Here is a 24098-nt window from a genome sequence, read left to right on the forward strand (position 1 = left end):
TATTGGTAGAAAATTGCAATTAATTCAGACCAATATATTACATGTACACTCATTAGGTTGATCGAGACTGTTACATTGTAGTTCCACAGTTTGCGCACATCCGGTTTCTCCACAAAGAGTCCATCTTCAATTATAGTTTACATGAAGTTTAGAAAAAAGACTACATGTATTGTACATAGCAATTCTCCTGTCATCTGCGCCATCCATCCATCCCTGTATCATCCCTGGTCAGGGCATGATGAGCTGACTTCTGTATTTGTTGCGATGATTAAGGGGACAACTTGGGCGTGGGATTTACCTAGACAGGAGGATAATGTGCCTACTTTCCACAATGCACCGCCACTCGTACTGAGTATCACGCTAATTCACCGCCACTCGTACTGAGTATCACGCTAATTCTGATATCTGATAATCATTTTCGCAAATGTTGTGAGGAAGTCTTGCAAATTTCAGTCAGGCTTAAGGTTACACACCCTTCTAGTGCATTGTTTTTTGCAGTACAATGATTTTTCAATTATCCTGTGTGGAGAAGTTACGTTCCTGCTGGAAGCCGTTTTTGAATGAATAACCAACACACCTAATGCCCAAGTTCGCCCTCTAAGGCCAATAGCACCGTGTTCATTGTATTGTCTTGTATCTCAGGTAAATACAGCAACATTGTCGGAGTGCAGTTATCATGCACGCAAATTCGGTGGAACCCGGCAGTCAAACACGACGGCAATGTTGACATAGGTATTCAGTGCGTGTTTACTCAATATTGTAAAATCCACAGTTAAATTTTCATTTTTTAATGAATGGAGAAGGCATTAAGGAGCTACCATTCATACCGTATTAGTCTGTTGATAAAATTAATCTTGATTAGGTATATAAAAAAGTATTTGCGGCACAATGACATGTTAAGATCAGAGAGGCCAGTTCGCCATTAATAATAATCAAAACTAGTTTTTTTGAATAATACAACAAACACGTACATACAACAAAGCGATGAAAAAATGTAATATGTATTTGACCTGCATACTATATGATGATGATGACCTATTCATCACCAATCGTCAGTCTGAAGTGACCATCTGTGTTGTTATCTATTTTCCCCCAGATAGTCCCGAGAGTTAAGGAATCAGGCCACCAGCATTCCAATTCGTGTCTGGTGGCGGTAGTGTGTCTGGCAGTTCGTCGATGATTTCACGAAGTGGCCAATCAGCAAATTTTACATTTTGAGAAAACTCCACTCAATGATTCCGTATAGTTTGAATGACCCTGTGCATTACAGTATATGAAAGAGTATAGTGGCACGAAATGCATGCAGAGAGGGTAAAGATATGGAATTGACATTGGCTTTGAATATCACCATGATAATTGGTGTGTAAGTAGACATGGCTAGTACAACTCCTGTTTTCTCAATCTAAGAAAAATTGCAGACTGGACACTTTGTGAAATCATCGACGAGTTATTTTATGTTGCATACAGAGCATGCGTCCCTTTACTAGTCTCCTGATAACAGACCCGAGACTGCGCTATTTGGTGAGTCTCGGGTCGGTTTGCTTTCGGGCTAGTTACAATCCCACTTACACGGTGGCTGTTTAACCGAACAGGTCTCGATCCGGATCAAACCCGCACCGTGTTAATGGGACTTATCTAAAAAGCTGGTGTTGCGTCCCGAACATGTACGATCAAAAGCGACTGGTCTCTCTTTGTTGTCCACTCCGATAATCAGACCAATGCCAGAAATTGATACTAACACCAATTCCCTGGTGTACCCGCTGACGGAGACAAAGGATATATGACTCTGAATTATTTTCTCGATGGGGGAGGGGGATTCTCATTATACATGCTAGGACTATTGTTACGGCTAAGGCTGCTCTGGCCGTCTGTCTGTATCATACACAATGTATTGATATACTGAATACTCTCCATATCGGTTTGTTTATACATGTTCCTTGTTCATATAGAATTATCATCATTTTCACTGCCTTGGTGTTGACATTACTCATTGATGCATTTTCTCCGTCCGGACTTTTAGACGTTTTCTGTACAATGTTTTTATGCGATGTAATTAAAGTATTTACACGTAGTTACACGATCCCCGAATGTTTTAGTGACCCATTTTAGGAGCCCTACTGGTAGGATTTGATTTGACTCGCTAGTTTTATAAGCCCTTCTTAATAGGTTTCCTTTAATATTCGAATGAAAACTGAAAAAAATGCTGCTCGGAAGGAAGTGGGGATTTGGACTTATGACGTCATGCCTCAGATCGAGACTATGTGTGGATTGATTCCGAGCATGGCGAGTCTGTCGCCGGTCAATCCCTAGTTATAAACAAAGTTCAGTGATGACTATTGGCGCTTTCGCACAGGGTACCTATACCAGTCGAAAACAATTTGTTCCAGCCTTTCTTGTGTGTTACCCATAATCGATAACAAATTACTGTCCAATTGCAAATGTCGTTTTTTTCTTCTCTTTTTGTGATTTCTTGCTTTACTTCTTACTTCTGACATGCTATATCAAAAGACGCCATATCGTCTTACCTGACGCAGATATTGATGTAATCAGAGCAAAGTCGTTTGGACAAGGCACGCTGGGCAATCCATTCGTGGTATGCTCATCGGTCTATAATGACACAAATTTAATTTGGGTTCTTCTGGAGTTTCTTTTACTTTTGTTGCATTTGATTTTATCCCTTTTAAAACTTGATGCAGTTCATGGGTCAATTCAGTCGCCACGATACAATTACAAACCTTTTGTATGAAATCATCATTGCATCCTTCTGGTGGAACTGTTGTGTGTTGATCAGATGAATACCCAGGTATGAACCATGGAAGTTGGCTACGTCAGGTCACTCTCAGCGGGAACATTTGGTCAAAAATAGACACCTGGGTTGTGTGTGGAGGAACGGTTGCATGCCTGAAAAGCGACCTTCCCCTAAAACACTTTTAGGATCTAGATCACTTTGACGTGCGTGTGGTGCCATTCTAGGTAATTTCATATGACAAATCATTTGTTTGGTACAATCATTAGATATGTCCCCGAACATGCCTAAATAGATTTGTTCAAGTCAAGGTGTATACTCCGATCCTTCACTATTTTATGGGATGTCTAGACATTTATACCCTTGGCTATCATCATCAATGTGTACAAAAGCCGCCGACGTCTGGCTGGAAGCAATTTCTACTTAACTACTATGCTTTCATTATTCATAGCCAAATGCCAACAGACGATTCCTACACCCCTAGTCTGACATTTTGATTCTCTTCCCCACTTTTTCGTGTACTGTAAAAGCATGACTATACGCCTATGGTGTTTATGCAATACGCCATTTATCAAAATGCTTGTTTAAAGATTGTGCGCAATCGTGGCGTAACCATCTTTTGATTTATCACTAGCTTAGTTCAATGAAAGTAGTTATTTCTTAAAACCCTAGAGGGGTAATCAAACGAGACTGATTGCAGTCTTAAGTGTACTTGAATCAAATGATGCGTTCATATTTTTAAGAATAAAACAAGCACTTCAGCACTGATTCTTGGTTGAGAGGTGTCGACATTTGATCAGGGTTACCATCTAAAGGAAATGCCAACGAATCGCATGGAACATTGCATGCAACAAGGGCACATGCACATGAAGCCCTCCTGTCAAACCTTCCTCCAAGAGTGTTGTCATTTGGCGTTGTTTTTCACTCCATGCGATTGCGACAATTGCCAACCCTCATTTATTTGATTTCCTCTGTATATTCGTCCGATCATATGTAAATAAAACAAAGGCGGGCATGCCCAATCAACTGGAGGAAGCATCGCATTTGGGTGTTCTATTACCCATATAGCCTCCCTGTAGTATTTGCCTATTCTCTTGATCTCGTAATAGCAGAAAAATTACACACTCGACCGCCTTCAATTCTTTCACCAGCGTCTTCATTTCATCCGGGATGTTTCAATTTCTGTCTTTTCAGTTATGAAACCACGACAAACCATGATGTATAACAAAAAGCAAGGGAGGTAGTTCATTGGTAGTAGCAATATGAGATTTAATTGGTTCAGGCATTTCACGACGTCAATCGTCATAATTTTGAACTTTGACTTATTGGCTGTTTGCGGAAGTGACGTAACCGGGACAGAAAATGTGACAGAACACGACGTGTCCGTCCACGTGGCTGGATGGAATTTTGCTTACGTGGAATTACCGCTGCTAGTTTGCCTTTTCTTATTTGGCTGTGCCATTAGTAAAATAAGTAAGTAGTTTCTGTCTTTTTTTTCCTTTTTTTTCAGGGATCGCGAAAAAACCCAACACACATTGGTCTGTTAAAATTTCAAAATCCATCTGAATTTGGTAGGGGAGGGGGGAATATTTTTCACCAAAATCGAAAGTTCTGGTGCATTTTACGGTGTGATGATTTTCAGATATTATCTCTGACTGATTGATTTTACCATGATGGTTAAGATAATTTATATCGCCGATGTTAAGTACAGCCACTCTTTATCCTTTTACTACAACGCCGTTCCGACCTATCCAATTCGTAAGGTCTGAATTTCGGTGGGCGAAGGTGGTCTGATGAATTTCAGAGGTTTTTTTTCAAATGAACCATTGTTTTGTGTACACGATTCCTTGGGGGTTGGCATCCCAAGGCGTTCCGGTTCTTTGTAGGGAGGAGTTGCGGCTTTTGTATGGCGGGGACTTGCTAAGAAAAGATGTAGTATTGAGCTGCAATATACATGCGATGATAGAACACTGCCATTATGGAGAGAGATGTGTTCAACATCGCACCATTTATATAAACACATGAACAAACAAATTGAAACCAACAAATTGTGTATATCACTAGCTCTGTTTTCGAAAATGCGGCATGGAAATGTCAGCCCGCAATACGGCATCATCGCAAGAAACCGGCTGAAAGGTCTGTGATGAGCTACCGTAGATCAATCGACTTAGGTAACTTGAAACTGTCAATGGCTGGTGTTAAAACCTTTGTACTTAGATGCGTATGAACAAAGGAAGAGAATTAAGAAAAGCGCAGTGTTTCTGTTCCCTAAGATAAATGCATTAGGAAAGAAAATATCGTGGGCGAGAATCGAAATGCTCATCCAGTTTCGACTGTGTGACAATTTCCGTCCGGGCGGTAGTTTCCATGCATGAAGGCAGCTATGGTTAGGCCGGGATGCTTTAATTTGGGCGATGGTTCAGTTCCTCTGCATCACAATGAATAACCCAATAAAATGTACCATTTAACGATGAAATGTACCAGAGACGATTTCGCAAGATAATATATGTTTAATACACTTTGTTTTTTTAACTAAACATGGAATGTATGATAATACAGATTCTGTTCAAATGTGATGGTTAATGCAAATTTAAATTAAAAGATAATTATGATCATCGCAAACAATCAGAGAACAATGTACAGCGTATGGCATCGTTTAGATAATACAAAATGAGGAAACATTATTTGATAACACAGACATTTACAATCTTGTGAGCGGACATTTTATGACGTGGGCGAGAAGGATCTAGGCACGAACGTTTGCAATGCACATTGGGTGTCGATTGACGCCAAGATAAAACTTTGAGCTAAAAGCACTGCATTAAGTATTGGCTTTAGTATGAAAAGCCTTGGGGGGATTAATAGAAAGACATCGTGAATTCGAGAGAGATAATACACGTTAAATGGACTATATTGGCAGCAGTAAGATGGACAAGGTAAACTTACACAAAGTCGCCAATTGGGGCCTCTCCTAACTCATAGTATGTCACAACTATTCACGCATATGAGGAATACATTTAGTGGTGAATAAAACATTAACAAGAGCCCTTTATACTTTGCATATTAATCACCATCAGGCAGAAAATCATAATCATGTCATCTTTATGGTGGCGGAGGGGAGTACATGGAGAAGGCGGGGGGGGGGGGCGGTGAGAAGTAACCGTTTACTACTTCTTGACTTGTTATATAGATGGAAGAGGCTAGTTTCACGTGAATGATCCTGCCACAATTAGCGCGCGAGGCATTCGGCTTAGCACTATAACACTATTTAAGTAGCAGATGAACTTCTGGACGTCGCACCACTGTCAAAGTTCAATTTTCATGAAATATGGATATCATGAATTTTGACGAATACGTAGTTTTTCAATTTCGTTCTTATATAGAAAACATCAAGTAACTACCATGTATTCTGCCGTTCGGTTGATGGCACAATGTTTCTTCTTTCAGTCTATCACCATGCCAACTTCCTTGCCTCTTGGATACCAGAATCATGGTAAGACCAGTTGTTACACGTAGAAGCATAATAAAGCAGCATTAGTGGGTTTAGTCTTATAGCAGGATGATCATAAATGTTTTTTAAGCTCCTCGATAAATCGTTACTATTGGTAACTGCAACAGCTCTAAAATGCATGTAGACATGGTGGGATGTACAATTAAAACACACAGAGACAATAATAATAAAAGAGGCGCTTGTTTTTTCACGATTTTTAAAAGGATTTGTGTATCCTTTTTCCTTCATTACCGCATCTCATATACAGAAAAAAGATTACAAAACGTTCTTGGGTGCATGAGTTTAGGGCAACAACAGTGACTCCTCGGTCCTCCCAATATGCCCAAAACGGAGTTATAAGAAAATTGACTACAACTTCTAAATAACATAATACTGGATCCACTCGCCAATAAGATCCCAAGCCCGACAATACCCGATTTCTAAACCCGATGCCTAAACAACCGGCCATAATAGTAGGCCTTTCGTAGCCGTAAAAGGGGTGGGATATCTTGTCTTCGTTTCTTCCAATTGGTTTTTAATTGTAAAATGAAAAGTTCCGCTGTAGAGTCATGACCATTCATGACGATTACGTTGTTAACTCACTCTTGAATAAATATCCCATCCCTTTTATGGCTGCGAAAGGCCTACTATTGTGTTCGGCTGTTTAGGCTCTACCCATCGAGGCGCTGGTACAAATCGGGTATTGTCGGGCTTGGGATCTTATTAGTGAGTGGATCCAGTATACATGTAGTATAGGTATCTGTATGCATAGTCATTTTAAAAGGGTCAATAGTATGTATTTCTTTTCAGTATCCTTATTCTGCTAGGTGTCATAACCGGTGTCATATTTTTGTAAGTATCTCCTTGAGTGTGAAAATACACGATTTTTTCCAAAAGTAAAAAAAAGGTCATAGGTTCTGAGGCTAGTGTTTTTGCAATGGGCGTGGACGGTGTTAGTGTTGCCAGCTGACAAACATGATCTAAAAGCTAATAATAAGGTTACCGTGTAATTTCCCTACGATGATGGATAGAGTTGTCTGTTCGAAGAGACTATATCAATTATCGTTACAACTGCACTTACTGTACTTACTAGTTTATATCAATCAGTTGTTAAGGGTTTTTTTCTGGGGGGGGGGGGGCTGTGTACCAAGATTATAATTATTCAAAAATTGGTTGGTTGGGTTTTCATTGTATTCCATTTTGTTTCATGCGGGTGATCCGGATGGTCGGGCCTGACACCTTTCTTACGCGTCCCCGACTTGTTCTGCCGTTCCCGTCGATGACGTGGCACACACAATCCACTGCAACAATGAATGAACAAGAAGATGTCGGAATAACAAACAAATCTTTCGGGAACGCAAAACTATGGGAAATAAGGCTTCACCGGCGCTTTTTTATTGGGAAGATATCGGAAACGCATCGGGAACCCACTCAGATCATCTGCATTAGTAGTCCCTGATGAACCTTATGCTGTAGCTATATTAGTTATTTCGCACAAATTGACAGAGTACACGTTTTAGTCTCAATTATTATCAAGTAGGCAAGCAAAGAGGAAATATGTTATATTAATGACTTTACCGAAATAGATGGCGTGTACCAAAACGACGTGGATAACGTACGAAAATACCTTTTCTGGGAAGTGTTGAAGTCAACCTAATCAGTGTAGCATTACCAGAACGACCACTATCGTGGGCGACGTAATCATCGTAACGGGTAAAGGACCACCATCCGTAAAGATGGGCACAATTAAGTAAAATGTTGTTAAAATTTGTTGGCAGTCCATAGAGAGAATGCATTACACCAAAGAAAGCTTATCAGTACTACCCGGACGCTCAAGCTAATTGATAGAAAAATATTTGGACTGTATTTTAGAGATCATATATACTGGATCCACTCACCAATAAGATCCCAAGCCCGACAATACCCGATTTCTACTACCTAGGGCCTAAACAACCGGGTATAATAGTAGGCAAAAGGGGTGGGATATCTTGTCTTTGTTTCTTCCAATTGGTCTTTAATTTTGATATGAAAAGTTCCGGTGTAGAATCATGACCATTCATGACAATTACATTGTTAACTCTTGAATAGATACCCCAACCCTTTTATGGCTGCGAAAGGCCTACTATTGTGTTCGGATGTTTAGACTCTACCTATCGAGGCGGTGATACAAATCGGGTAGGGCTTGGGATCTTATTGGTGAGCGGATCCAGTATGTCAACCGCTAATAGGCATACGTGAAGTACCTGTATAGTGCTTTCGAACGCAATAGATTACTAAACTGGTACATAACTCGAAGGATTTATCTCCAAATTTATGCCAATCAATATCTTCCTCATTGATTTTATCTTTTTTCAGTTTGACTGAACACGATGAGCTCAATCGTGTCTTCACCCCAACAACATTCTTTCTTTACCTGCTTCCGCCGTAAGTACCCAACATACACACGCTTAAAGATTGTTTGTGAATGCAGAGTGACTGCATCAAATCCTGCAGGTATAGTTGGTATCACATCTTAGAAATAAAGGGGTTTTAACTTTTGAGAAGAAAAAAGGCGGTAACACACATATGCATCCCGTTCACAGGTTTTACAGGGTAAGGAAAACCCCTGGGTGGATCATTCTGTGTTTGCAGTAACCTGTTGATGTTATTGGTAATCTGTAAAACCTTAGCTTTATTTCCAAGAGTGTTTAGATGCTTATTCTAGCCTAACACATGACAACAAGAACAGGGGAAATTCGAGTAAAATTGATGAGTAAGGAACGATTCAGTTGTTTAGTGCATGGACACATCGGTAAACAGTCTCAAGCAGTTTGCTTTTACCTCTTACTAGTAGTTGTATGTTGTAGATTTCGACAGAAATCGAGCTCATGCCATGATGGCTTGAATAAGATCAAGCTAAGTTTCAAATAATACAATCAAAAACGAGAGATACCGCCATCCTATTATCAGAAAGATTTTTCCAAGTGATATATGTGATACATCTCTCATGCAGCCAAAATGACTGTCTTTAATTTGTATGATCATTTCCTCATTGGAATTTTCTAATTTGCTTGGCCGAGAAAAACAGATAACTGAATGGCAAATGATACGTACAGTCACAAACGAGATAATGGTTTAAATACTTGGTCATCGCATCATCAGGAAAGCGCATATATACATCCCAGTGAAGGTCACTACCGATCCCTCATAATTATCGGCATCAGACAAGCTATGTACGTTTTGTTTATCATACGTACCTAGTTAAAGGTCATTATCCAGGCACGTAGTCGTAGTATAACAATGAAATCTGAGGACCTTGGGGCTAATGGTTGTTGATTGATGGCCTCAATTACGAAGGGGAATATCATGACCCATCTTGTCGAGAAATCAGGTAATGGCGTGACTAGTGTGAAATGTTGCTGCTTACAAGTAAATGCAGTGTAAGTGCAAACCTGACGAGAATCAGCCTAGATGTGTACTCTCTAAAGCATCAAAATACTTTGAAGCCACTCTGAAAGATGAGATCATTTAATTTTTCTCCAGAACCCTACGAAGTGGCACTCCAACCCCATCCCCGGACGAAGTGGTATCATTTGCTCCATAAGGTTATTTCATTACAGTTGCAGTAAAATTTCCCGTCTCTTTCTACTTCAGAATCATTTTAGAATCAGCCTACAGTCTACATGACCGTACATTTGTCGACAACCTTGGTAGCATCCTGTTGTTTGCTGTCGTGGTAAGGATCCAAGAAAATCTCCGAATTGGTTTCAACTTTTCTTTTGAACCAGACCTATGCATTTGGTCAGTAAATTCTGGGGCAGAGTAAAACTACACCGTAATTTGACCAATTCAACTTTGTGAAAGTATTCCACAAACATGGGCGATCAATACATGTAATGCATTTTCCTTTAAAAACACCTCTACGCATTTTATCTTTCACATCATGATTGAATAAAAGGTAAATCATCGTAAAATCGAAGCGGTTGTTCTTTTTGCCCGCAGAAAAAACCCAAACAAGAAGGAACATGATTGGTCGAGTCTCTTGTCGTCTAAATTTTAATCTTAAGCGGAGATTTATGACATCTACTCTTTTTGTTTACTACCACTAACCGCAGTATACGCATCTTTTCTAGGGTACGGTCCTTAATTGGGCCATCATCGGCCCAGCGTTGTATAGTCTCTCACTGTCTGGTGCCATGGGTGAGATTAACATAGGGCTCGTCCAATGCCTCACGTTCAGTGCCTTGATAGTTGCTGTTGATCCAGTTGCCGTAAGTATACATTAACTAGAAAAAAAAGAATAATATTGGTTTCACTGAAGGAAAAATTTGAATATTTTCCTTTAAAAGTGGTTAGGCATGAAAAATAGCTTCCGGCAGGACCGTACCTTTTCTAAAGAGGACTATTGAAATAATGAAAACCAATTTAACTGCAATACAATACTTCACTGGCACGGAATGTAACCGCCGGCGTACCAGCAAATTGCATGTCATCTAGAAGTGCATTGTAATACAAGAGAAAATAATTGATTGCACTATAGACCAGTAAGACTATAGACTAGAGTCAGCAAAACGGGCGTGTAATTTCACTACGAATAGAATTAAATTGGGAGAAAGCAAACAGACGCAAAATAGCTTAAAGTGAACACCAATAATTATCATCATAAAAGTGCCACAGCCCAAACCACTACAATTGACATCCTTCCCACTTCGCGTCAGTGACGCATAACGGACGCGCGATTTGCGCGCCAATGACGCACCAGTGACGCGCTTATCTCTATATAATGGCATTGTTCGATTCACATCATGTAATCTCAGGTTATCATATCGTATCGGATCCAAAAAGCAATGCTGACTGAAAGTACAATCACTAAGTGAAAGGCGATAAAAGGAACAGAATCATCATTCAACTAAGTCTAGAGCCTTCCTAATCCTGTTTGGTCTGGGGCGGAGTATGCATGCTAGTGTCATGGGTTGGGGATCTGATCATCTCAGACACCTGACAGTGACACAGATCAGACCCAGCATCACTGCTAATACTTCACAAGCAGACATTTGCCTTAAGAAATCCATGGCCTATGTACATGTATATAATGTAGTGCATGCAATGCATTTACATGATGTCAATCATCCGTTGCATCAACTTTCCAAAACTTTCGCATCTGATTATCGAGGCCTGAATAAAAGTTGGAGATGGTGTCAAATATGAACCAAACCTGCGATTTAGAAGACAATAATCTACTAGACTGGCATCTACAAGTTATTTCACTCTGCAAATCTCGAAATTTACGTTTTTCCATCAACTTGACAGCAGCTGTCATCACTCGGGAATCCATTGTAATACATAACGCTGCTGCCACAACCAAAATATCACAGTTTAGCACTTTCTTGTCCAAAGCAAATTTATCATATCAAAAGGGGAAAAATTCAACGACTTTTAAAATAATTTACTTTGATATCAATTTCATTAATTAGGCCCATTATACAATTTCAAGTCACTGCATGGTTTCCTCAGATTTGCCAGTCTGCCTTTCAAATTAGGTAAAAATTAAGTGATGGATTATATTTGTATTGTACAGCTTTATAGGTTGTAATTGGGGATCGTCTAGTTTTCCATGACATTTGCTACATAATATAGTAAAGAGTGAATGTAAGGTTGTCCAATATGGATTTTTGCTGGACTCAGAAACGTCGGACTCCCAAACATCAACTTTTTGTATAATGTTTTTCGACCTTCGCGCTGGCTACCTCAATGACGTTCCGAGCCAATTTACGGTATGTCAGTTGTGATTCAGACTGTATCAATGCCTCAATTATTTGTCTTTGTTTAAACTGATTACAATTCAAGTTCACTTCCTGATACGTTCGCCGTGGGCCTCATCTCCATTAACGATAGAATCATGTTTAGTAGCTTTGGTCCGTAGGATGGTAAAGAACAAAGAGGTACATGCACCTATTGTAAGATATACAATTCTTTCTTTTATAACAACCCTAATAGGTCATTCGTTTATTTTTTATTAGCACTGTTTTGGGCACTAGCGAAAATTACGTGCCGGACTTCTTTAAACTTGTGTTTTATGAATTTGTACTTCTTTGTGGTTCAGCATTGCCAGTGCAGAAATATAAAAAAATGTGATTCAGTGAGGTCCGTTGGTCTTTGGGGGGGGGGGGGTTGTCCGCACGATAGGCCTGTTTTTGGTCCCTCATTTAAACCTGATACGTGAGTTAATTGACATCTAAAGATGTAGTAGTAATAACCTAAATATTTCATCCGTATTGGTGAGGAAACAAACCATTCAGGACATACAGCCATGCACACAAACATATACCGAAACTTTCCGTCTTTCGTTGACATTGTTACTAAAATGACAAAATCCTGCTTGGTTGCAGCGCCCAGATCAAGAAAAACATAACGCACTACATAGAGGAAATACTTATTGGCGTGTCCGGCCAGGACACAGAAGGACGGGAAGGAATGTTGGATCTTCGAGATAATAGTTTTATTCGAAACCTGTAATAAATTATACATTTTGAATAGACAGAAAAATGGCGGTTTGATAACCTGTGAATAAAAGATTTCCATGATACCTTAGATATTGCACGAAATATCACAGAACCTTAATTAAACTCAATTTGCCGTAATCCTAGTCGTTTGAACGGAAATGTTCTTAAAGCTAATGATTTAAGCTGGTGATAGAAATAAGCAAATTAACTAAATGTCTATAGCGCAAAAAAGCCTAAACAAAATAACAAGTGATTAACCGGGTGTTTAGATACGATAAATGTAACTTACGAATCAACATCTCCTAATTTTACTGTTTGTAATATGATAAAAAGGCTTTACCCGAATTGGGCCGCGTTCCGTCTGCTGTTGGTCAAATTGACTTATGGCCGCGAAAAGCGTGAAAACCGTGGCGTAGCATAAAATACATGTATTAAAGTCATGCGCTGAGATCACGCGATGATCTGTACAAGGCATAACTCGCGCCAAAGGCCTAATTTTTAAAGCGGGCTTTTCAAACACTATTTAAATAACAAAGTCCATTTGCGTTTCGAGATTTTTCAGCGAAACACTCAGAGCGGCTAAAATCCGGATAATACATGTCGGCGAAAATATACATCTCCCGATTACAGTAGACTATAAGCTGCTGTAAATCAATAGTTCCCGCGAGTTGGTTGAACGGTGACGGCCACATGGGGGCTATTCACTTTTATTATTCACGTTATGATTCCGTCGTGGTGCGTTGCATCTATCGCCTAAAATGAACTGATGCATTGTTTATCATGCTTATGTCATATCCGACAGGACATAAATTGCGAACTATAATTTTTTTATGAAAGCTGCCTGTTTCCTTCAAAAAGTATATATTTGGATTTGCTTCAAGAAAATGTTATGTTTGAAAATAGACGATTAACTCTATCAAGACGTTGCTGTCAATTTACTATTTTTGGGGTTAGTTTCCGATAGGTGGCCAGTGTGTAACTACCAACTCTTAGTCTCATGACAGCGGCCTCAGTTAATGTAGTGCAGGAATCTGCACACGGAATACTATCAAGGTATCACAGAATTAAAAGGGACTTCGCAGAGTGTCCGTTTAGAACCTCTACATAAAATGGGTTGAAATATCATGGTAAAAAACATGTTTTTATTTGACTTGTTAAATGAACGAACATGAGGCTTTATTTTGTGGATAAATGACATTATTTAAAAAAAAAATTAATAGTTTTTATAACCGGGGAAGTACAGTAGAACCTCTCTTATAAAGTGGACACCTCTCTATTAAGGGCAACCCCTCTATTTAGGACATTTGGTCCCAAATTGGTTGTTTCCATTCAATTTGACCTCTCTAATCAGGACACCTCTCTATTAAGGACAGCACTTGTCAGTCCCGAGGGTGTCCTTAACAGAGAGGTTGTACTGTATTCAGTAAAATATCATGAAGCATTGTTCAATACGACTTCCGTTTGGACAAATATAATCAACTATGAGCAAGTCACACGATTTCATGTCTTCATTGTTTTCTTTGCATGGCCTTTACAGATAAATACAACTACTTTGTAACTCTGAATACAAAAACAAAACGTGTTAAAGGACCATTGGCATAAGGGCGATATTACCCAGCTGTCGGCTGCCCAGTTACCCCTCCCATTCTTACAGAAGTAGTTTCCATCAACAAATTGCACAAAAAAATGAAAAATTCAAAATCTGACTGAATTATCATGATCAGTTCATGTAACTTTTTACCCGACTTCTAGCTACACGCTGTGCTTTTTATTTTCAGGTTATAGCCATTTTCCAAGATATTGGTGTCAACAATATGCTTTATTTTCTCGTGTTTGGAGAATCTCTTTTAAACGGTAAGAAATTGAAGGAGTGTGTCACAACATTTAAATTGTACGTACATGTACATTCATTCCAAGTTTGTACAAAAGAAAAAATCCTATTCGGACCATATTTTAGTCGAGGGCCAGAGTAATAAAGGATTACTGTATTATTCTGGTCTAAGATTCTGAACCAAAATCAAGGATTTTATGAGATTAATTCTGCTTTAAGATACAGTAGAACCTCTCTATCAAGGACACCCTTGGAAATGACAGGTGCTGTCCTTAATTAATAGAGAGGTGTCCCGATTAGAGAGGTCAAATTGAATGGAAACAACCAATTTGGGACCGAAACTAGTGTCCTTAATAGAGAGGGTGTCCTTGATAGTGAGTGGTCCGCTGAGCGAGGTTCCACTTTATTTGGCCAAAATCTTACAAGAATCGAAAGGTAGAATGGGGTTATTGTAGCCCCGGTTTATTTGCAGCCCCTGCATTGATGCACGGGGATATCAATCAGTATCATAGGCGAGGCTACAATTAAACCGGGGCTACAATTACCCCATTCTACCGTAGAATCTCTAGAAACTTTGATCAGATCTAGTTAAACAGTAATCCTTTGAGACTCGCCTTGGAATTTTCAAATTGTGGCCGAGCTGGGCATCATGTTGGTCTGCTCCAAAAGTCTTTGGTCATCCACTGCCAAATGCCATATTTGAAAGGAATGGCTCTCAACAAGTGGCATGCAGTAAATGGGACAAGTTGATGACGCTCTCCGACCAGGACCAATCATGACGCAGAGAGCGATTTGGCTTACAGAATTTGTATTTTTACCCCTATTGTTTGTCATTGTTGCAGATGCTGTCACCGTTGTGTTGTACAACATGATGAACACTTTCGTGCAGATGGATTCTATACCCCTGGCTGAGGTAGGTGGAAAGTGTATCTTTACGATTTATCGAAAGTGTCACTTTTAGATAATTGTGAATCAGTACAAATTATTTTTTTGGTCGATATTGATTTGATTTCTGACGGCGGAAATCAGTCGTTGTATGATCTCGTTTGATTATTTGACAATATTTTTCAGGTCTTATACGCGGTGCGTATTTTTGGGGGCCATCTCAAACTTAATTGATGTCTCAGTATATTTAACAAGATTAGTCTGGGGCCAGAGGGGTTAAGGATTTTTATATTTGTCTTCATAATTACACTGCATATACCCTGATCTTAAATTTAATCTATTTTGCTAAATGTGCCTACCTGTTTACTATAGAGGGTTTTTTTATCATTCGGGTCGCGGGAGGGACATAACATGTTGGTATTTTGTTGCATCAATCAATTTTGGAATGGTCCCTTGATGTATTGTAAGTTTTTTTTAATATAGTAGTCATGTTTAAAGTTGTGTGTACGCTGAAATTCTATTTTCCATGAATTACACATGGGCGATCGATTGCCCTAATTAGTAAGACGAATCATGCTTATTAACACGTCATGGCAAAATTTTCAGTTTCTTTGGTCACAGACAGTACACTGAACTAGCCTTTCGCCCAAGACAGTAGCTATCCAATATGGCGGACCAAAAGAAGCTCTACGCGGTAAAATAAGTACGGTGAGGGGGCGTCTCAGAAATTATACAGATAGGGGGTTTGATGATTATCCTGACTATCACCTTGTTTACATGTTTGTTGATTGCCATCTGCCTCTCTGTGCTTTGGTGTTCGATGATTGTCCGATCATGTGTTTGTACGGATTTCTGTCACTAGCAAAACGAACCAAGATTGATTTAATTGAAGAAGAAATTCCCTAAATAAATCGGAGCTGAAGTGTCAGTATTTCTGTAATAACGTATACTGTACAATAACAAACACTTACTAGGCAGATATACTTCCTTCGAAATCAAGATGGCTGTTTACGAGTTCACAATCATCTCTTACTCGGTGTCAAAATAAACCTGGGGGTTGATTAATTATTATCATCAAAATCTTCAAAACTATCTTTCAGATCCTAGTCAAATACTAGTATCATGTAGCTAATACATTACCATTTTATGTGATACGAGCGCACAATTCATTATGGACCAAGTCATCACCTTACCAAAAAACATCGGATTTTTGGCTTTGATCACTGTTTGGGGAAGTTGCTGGGCTGACTGCCAGAATTGCAAGGGACAATTATCTCAAAACCTGCCACTTCCAACTAGTCTTCCTCCAATGTCAATTCAGTGTTGTAGACTCTTTCAAAACGCTATTAATGCTGCAGCGAGCTTATTCAAGAAACTCGAATCACTCATTGATTTCATCATAAACATCCTAAATAGCATCGCGAGGCAAAAACGTGACATCTGGGTATATAATCTAAAACCTCGAATACAAGGTCTGAGGCTCCGCCCCAATTCATTACAATGGTTTTGAATGGGGATGAGCCGATAAGTCGGGTACTATTATTTTATCAGTGGCATGGGCCAATGGAGTCGCATGTGTTATAATCACACTCTGATCTTGGCTGACATTGACAGTGAAACGAAATCAACATCACTGGTTACAGTAGGCCCATTTTTTCTGATAAAGGAGGCCCAGCCTACAGTCAAGATCAACGTCATTGGCTAACAGAACAATGCGAAAACGTGACAATCCCTCCTCCATTGTAAAGAATGCGGGTGAAGCCTCGGAGTTTTTATTCGGGGTTTTAAAATCCCTCATCCATTGTAATGAATGCGGGCCGAGCCTCAGACCTTGTATTCGAAGTTTTAGAGTATTGTCAAGTCGTATGAATTGTGCGCTCATGGTGAAGTTGAAGTCAAGATGGCTGGCGAGTTTATACTTATGTCTTCTCACATGGTACAGGTACTAACAATTACTGGACACGTTCTTCTACTTACTGCTGCCAGTGCTAAAGATCTATTAACGGAGTTGTAAATACACCTGTCACGGCGTAACTACTTTTCTTATCGGAGAAGCCACAGAGAATTTATTCATGGCCATTTCCAGCTTTCCCATATAGTTCTTCGCCTAGTACCTGGATGAGACGATGCATACTAAGTGCTTTCATGTCGACTATGTCTTCGAGTACTCAAGACACTTAATGTTCATGACAATGACGACAGTCACTTATTGATAGTGGTAATGATATCAGTAATGATAATTACAATGAATAATAAAACATTGCAATGAAGAGTTGCACTGCGGAAAATGCAGTATCTGCCCCTCCTGCAAGCCGCCTGCTGGGGATGGTGTCTCCAAGATATGACGACTTCATAACTATAACCGAGTTGACAGATCTGATCATCACAGATTACCCGTATTGTTTAAAATAGACGGCTCAGATTAATTTGGTGAATATTTTGTCCTCAGTATGTTTTGTCGCGCATGAGAGACGAGTCCATCCCAAAACTAATAATCTGAAATTTTCAACAAGAGCGATGAAAAAACAGTCTACTTTATGGTACGTGTATATCACAATGTGAAGTTGAGGTGCCGGATGTGACGACATTGACGATGGGTGACGTCAGCCAATTATTGTTCTCTCTTTAACAAAAAACGGTGAGGACTTGATCAGTGGAGGTGAGCTTTATCGGATGACACAGAATTCTATCTGAAATGTTATTGTCCTTAAATTGGGCTGGGCACTTTGGGGATATTTTTATGTTGATGATTAATATATTCCTTTCAGATTGGGAAAGGCTTTGCATCCTTCTTCACAGTCAGTCTTGGTGGGCTTGTAATTGGTCTCATCTTCGGTTTGGTGACTGCTTTTCTGCTAAAATTCACGTCGGACGTGAGAGGTCAGTCAGTTTCCATTCTCAGTAAAACACCCTGATAAATGATTCCCGAGATTGCCGAGCAACTTATCCTAATCCTGGGTATTCCAGGCAGGCCTTCCAGCTTCCAATCAGCCTAATACTCCGTACCGGAGGTGTTACTGATTATAATACCAGAGCCTGCCGCGGATGATGTTGTTTGTGCGTGCGCACACTTGGAGAATGGCTGCATCACAAGCAACTACGTTGGTAAATTTATTTGAATAAGCTGTATCCATCTGGTAACAAATTGACAATGTAACATCATATGCACTATAGATATCAATGTAAAATGACTCGTGGGTCACTCTGTGGTGGATCCAAACCGTATATATTTTCGTATGTGTTCACTATCCGTAGGACAAATCGGCGAGAACTTACATGGTGCAAATTATGCTTAGAGAACCTTATTACCAGATGAAAGCAGCAAGGTTTCTTTGAAAGACTTCACAAGAGTTTTTTCTACTTCCCTCAGTAACTTATTTCTTTCCCAGGACAGGCCAGCTCGGCAAGCTAAAAGGCCTGTCTGATGCTGGAAGATTCTCACGGCAATTTGGGGAATGAATTTTTCCAGGGATCCCGTATTTGGTTAATTTGTTTGAAATCCAGTGTGTTTTCCTTTATTAAAGCGAATCCTAAACTGGCGTGTTCCTATAAGCTTTTCCATCAATACAATCGCTGAACGTGTTAAACGATGAAAGATAATGACAAATGTTATATGCCAAAGAATCACTCCGTAAACTCCCTGTCTCTTCATTTCAGTTGTGGAGCCTTTGTTTGTCTTCATATTAGCTTATCTAAGCTATCTTGTTGCCGAGCTGTTCCACTTATCAGCATTGATAAGGTAGGTTTTATAGCCCTAATAGTAGTCCCATCCAGGCACTTTACGTTCACTCGCTTCTCCTACGATCAACAAAGTACAAACTATACGTCAACGCAAGATAAAAAATAAAATACGTTAATTCCTCCTGGTCGAAGGTTTGTCGTCTATTTTTTGCTATTACTCTACAAAAGCGTCGATATATTAAGAACAAAAAACGACATTCGCCATAAATTACGTCTTGCGCCTAGAGAATTTCACTCCCATCACCAAGGTAATGAGGTATGGAGATGTTATCAGCCACTGTCACACCTGTTAGATGCTATCTGTTTTTAATTCCTATGAAACAGTTTGGTAATAGCATTGAGGAATAGCAGAGTAGATGGTGGAAGACAACTGCAGGTGAAAAGACAGATTTATATTGACGGCAGTCGTTTGTTTGTTGTTTTTTTTCCGGGTGGGGGGAGGCATTACTTCGTTTTGTCAGCTGAAAGTCCCCCGAGTTACGAGATTTTTCCACAAGCAGCAGATTTCCTGAATAAGTGAGTCGGTCCTCAATCAAGCATATCAGGGGCGAAGGCTTTGGAGGCATCGCACGCACAGAAGATCGATGTCTGCTTTTAAGATTAAGATTTTATAGCCTGAGACTAATTCAATACCCGGAGATGCCAGTTGAGCATGCTCAGAAAGAGAATGTATGCCTGGATTTTATGTCTCGTATTGCATGCGCAATGTAAGTTTGGTGTATCTGCCTTTTTAATTTAATTCTGAACCTTTACAAATTTCAGTTTGATTGCCTGTGGTATCATGCAAGCTCAATACGCATTCCATAACATTTCACACAAGTCGTATACCACCGTCAAATATTTCATCAAAATGATGAGGTATGTTTGTCGTTGTTTCACATTAGGTATATACTTTATAAAATGACTTAATTAGTGCATTAATCAATAATTAATGGGTATCAGTTCGATGGTAACCACCTTGCAATTAAACAAGGAAAGGCGGAATAGCATCCAGTCCATGTCATTTGCAGAGAGGGCAAAAGAGTGCGGATAGGGTGAGGGCGCCATTGTGCGCCTGTGATGTGAAAGCCGGCGCAACACCACACGTAGCTATATTTGGCGGAACCTTGAGGAGGATGCTGGAATTGTTGGATGCGGGAATGCCAGCGTGCCATCCAGGGTGGTAAACTGTGACCAAACCAAACCTTACCAACCTGTGACAGCTAATAAGATTCATGACCCTGGTTTCCAAAAAGGAACCAGGCGGTATCCCTTATTAGGGAAATAGCGTATTACGGCATGCAGAATTCTAGTTGGTACATTTGGATGGCTCTACTTGCTATTTAGAATTGAACTAGCTTGCGCCATCTTCAAGCGCAAGCGAGAATGAGGCTCAAAGGTAAAACTCATGCACTGCTAAATGAATTCAACGGCAATTAATAACTTTTGCCACAGTAGATATATTATACCCGCAAGTGTTACTAACATATTTACCAAATTATCCTTATTTCAGCGCCATAAGCGAAGCTGTGATATTTCTTTTTCTGGGGATGGCTCTGGTTAAGGCTGACCATGAGTGGCATACTGGGTTCGTCCTATGGACGCTGCTGATTATATTCATCGTCAGATTCTTTAGTAAGTATAAGCAACACGAAAATAACCCCTAATACAACAGTGAACATGCGTACAAAGCTATATGTAAGGTCGAAAAAAAGCTAAGTCTTTACAAATAGCACTTTGACAAAGGTCCTGCAGGTCGAAACTAACAGCACAACATTATTGGACGAGACCGATTTGGTTTTGTCAATATATTCTATCAGCTGGTAAAACGATAAAGCCAGGAATTATCCTGTTCTAAAATGGTACGTGTCTCCGCTGTAAATGCGTCGTATGAATCGGGCAACATGGAGTGTTTTCATGAATATCTTATTGAGTCGATCGATACCAAAATCGTTTCTAAGACACTTCAATTGATAGAGCTAGAGGCGATTTGGTTTGCTAACTGTAAGCATGCAGTTCTTCACCCAAGCCTTTGCATAACTATCTTAATTTTGTAGATAGTACCTACGTCTTTAATAGGGCCTCGTAAGTTACATGAAAGAAGGAACCCGATTTCAGATAAGACGTACATGTACATCTCATCTTAAATCAAGGTGTCCCATAAATTCGAGTTTTATTTAGTATTTTTTTCTGTACTGGTACCACCAGCCTGTGATTGACTGTTCTTCTGTGTTACCATAGTTTTATCTAAATCCCTGGATCACCATGTTATTCAAAAAGCCAATCCAAAAAAAGTGTCAATACTTTTAAATTACAGGTGTTTTTTTGTTGACCTTCATCGCCAACAGTTACAAAGGCAGAATGAGGAAAATCAATCCGCACGAACAGTTCATAATGGTAAGTAAAGTATAACGGTTCAATTCAAATGTCAACCATCGGCACAAATCGTGTGTTGTTTTTTGCGATTTCAGCGGAATTTGTTGATACTTCAGAATACTAGTATTTTAAAATTTGGCGAAAACCGCCTGAAACTGTATGACCTTTGAATGATAGGCCTGGATATAAGCCAGACACACAAATACCCCGCTGTGAAGGAAATTTATGTCACAGGTAGTCTTTATGACATGATGAAGTCGGAGAGAGCAGAGAGAGCCAAGGAGTTAGATTATAGAGTCATTGTTTATCGAGGCGTGATTAAAGGGTCACAACTAGAAGGCCGGGATTGTATCGTTTTAACGGATTACATAACATCTTCTTTTTATCTTGGTATGCCAATACAGTTGGTATCACCGTTGGATTCCCTTTTAGCGAGGGTAGCAGCTTGTAGCCACTTATAAAAGCCTAGCAAGAACGGGTTAAAATGGAGATTTTTTTTCAACAGCCTGGTCAAAACCTAAGGCGGGCATACATTTTCATTCAGAAAAAAGGGCCTTCAATGACCAAAGAGAGTGGGACAGTATTCAACATAGTTTTTTTCCCATGAATATTCCTACCATTACAAAGAATGCAGATTGCAATGTAAGAATGCAAATGTAAGTGGTTCGCGAATTCCGCGAAAGGAGAAGTCTCATAAAGATTGCTATTCACAGTATTAGAATCGTGCCTCATGCTTTAATTTTTCGCGTCGGGTAACCTTAACTAGTTGCAATACCTCTGATATATAATGCACCAGAGCTCGAGCATGATGTTGCCATAGTGACATGCCAAGCGATTTTCACTAGCGGAAGCCATATTCTTTCCACCCCATTAACGTCTTCTTTGGTATTAAGTTAAATACTGTTCCGAAATTAAGTTCCAACCACCTATGTCCCTAGTATTGCTCCGATCGTCCATATATCGACGTCAATGCTAAGAAGAAATCGTTTAGAAAAAATCCCAAACACAGTTAGGTTTATTCATAAAAAGTTCCAGACCGTTTATTTCAATATCACGCTGAAAGCGGGATAGATCTTTGTCTAATTTTGCACTTTCTACATGACGCTGCACATTTCAAATGCATGCACGAATAATGATCACGCACCTTCATTGACGCCCCTCGATCTATCACTGTTGCTCTGATTTATCGTTTTTCATCACCATCAATTTGCTACGCCACAAACAGTTAGTGGTGTAGCCGATCTAGATGAATAATTAAACGTAGTACCCCATTTACACATAATCTCCCAAATCCGGCTGCATGACACTTCCGTCCGTAAAAACTGATTCACGTGTGATGAATTGTACAAAAAGCACTATTGTCCGAACCAATTTCACATTCTATTTATTAAACATGTTTAAGGTGGGACCCTGGGGCAATTTGAGTGGATATTTTGCTGGGTCATCTGGATAATTTTGCAAATTAAAGGAGAAATTTAAAAAGAAGGAAATCTTCTCAATTGCTCAATTACTTTTTCTAGATCATAAAAGGAGTGCGCAAACAATCGTTTCCAATTCAACTCAATCAGTGTAACTTCACCCCTGGCAAACCATGCTCAAAGTAGTTTCTACAGGAAGGGGTAACTTCCTCCTGCGCTAATCCAGAATTCCGTTTCATCGGTCTCTGACTCTATTTTCAGGCGTATGGCGGTCTTCGAGGTGCTGTGTCGTTTTCCCTAGCAGCTATGTTACCAAGCGGTAAAGCGTTTCTACCACAAAGGGACCTTTTCCTCACCACCACACTTGTAGTTGTCCTCTGCACCGTATTCATACAGGTATTTTTTCTAAGTATCCAATGACTTGGATCTTACTGTAAACCGCATACCCTCGCAGGTAGGCCTATTTTTTCTTATTTCGTGACTAATATCTTTGCGCAAAAAAATTAAATCGCGAAGTTATCTTTATTGGAAAACCAAGAAGAAATGTCAAAAATAAAATATCTTGATTCGTAAAAATAAATTTGCGCGAACGGACATATTTGCTGAACTAAACCTATTTCAAAGCACCTACCCTCAGGCTTCTTCTCAGTAAGACCGTTTTGATATTAAGAGAGATTTTAATATATGCATAAAGTTGCCTATTATAGTTGTCTTATCGTGTCGTTTCCTTTTGAAATATATCCGAGCACGAACTTAATACAAGAATCTCCCCCTTTATCATTTTGAATTGCGAATGCCAGAAAATGTTGTCGTTGCACCGGAAAATAAGGATGAGGGCGAACCAGAACACAACACATTTATTCAACACTACATGTGCATATCAAAAGCAGGAATCACAGAAAGGTCAATGTCTGCGCAGTCATTCACCATTTCATGAAAGTATTTAATTTCCAATTTTGTAAGCATGATAAGTTTCAATGTCGTCAGATGGCGTCAGTCGCATTGTGTCGTCCCGATCTTTGTAGACAATGCCACTGACTCAATCTAACGCCAACGGAAGAAATCATCCTTATTTTCGAAACAAAACAAACTCGATGATCTAATCATAACTATTTTAAAGACCTCTGCGACACGATCGCGCAGATATATC

The 24098-nt window shown here is 39.6% G+C and overlaps 1 protein-coding gene across 2 annotated transcripts in view; it reads left to right on the forward strand.

Annotated features, from left to right (window-relative positions):
- Window positions 1–24098, forward strand: part of LOC135494239 (Na(+)/H(+) exchanger beta-like) — a 333142-nt gene that overhangs the window by 299979 nt on the left and 9065 nt on the right. For both annotated transcript variants that reach the window (XM_064782086.1, XM_064782085.1), the window contains exons 2-15: window positions 3941–4219; window positions 6194–6239; window positions 7047–7088; window positions 8592–8660; window positions 9870–9951; window positions 10349–10486; window positions 14497–14572; window positions 15392–15462; window positions 18203–18314; window positions 19092–19173; window positions 19938–20033; window positions 20668–20789; window positions 21472–21551; window positions 23210–23344. In XM_064782086.1, coding sequence (XP_064638156.1) covers window positions 4009–4219; window positions 6194–6239; window positions 7047–7088; window positions 8592–8660; window positions 9870–9951; window positions 10349–10486; window positions 14497–14572; window positions 15392–15462; window positions 18203–18314; window positions 19092–19173; window positions 19938–20033; window positions 20668–20789; window positions 21472–21551; window positions 23210–23344 — 1362 coding nt within the window. In that variant the 5' untranslated portion in view covers window positions 3941–4008. The remainder of the gene's footprint in view (window positions 1–3940; window positions 4220–6193; window positions 6240–7046; window positions 7089–8591; window positions 8661–9869; window positions 9952–10348; window positions 10487–14496; window positions 14573–15391; window positions 15463–18202; window positions 18315–19091; window positions 19174–19937; window positions 20034–20667; window positions 20790–21471; window positions 21552–23209; window positions 23345–24098) is intronic.

The sequence above is a fragment of the Lineus longissimus genome, chromosome 10 (assembly GCF_910592395.1).
Source record: "Lineus longissimus chromosome 10, tnLinLong1.2, whole genome shotgun sequence".
NCBI classification, from domain to species: Eukaryota; Metazoa; Nemertea; class Pilidiophora; order Heteronemertea; family Lineidae; genus Lineus; species Lineus longissimus.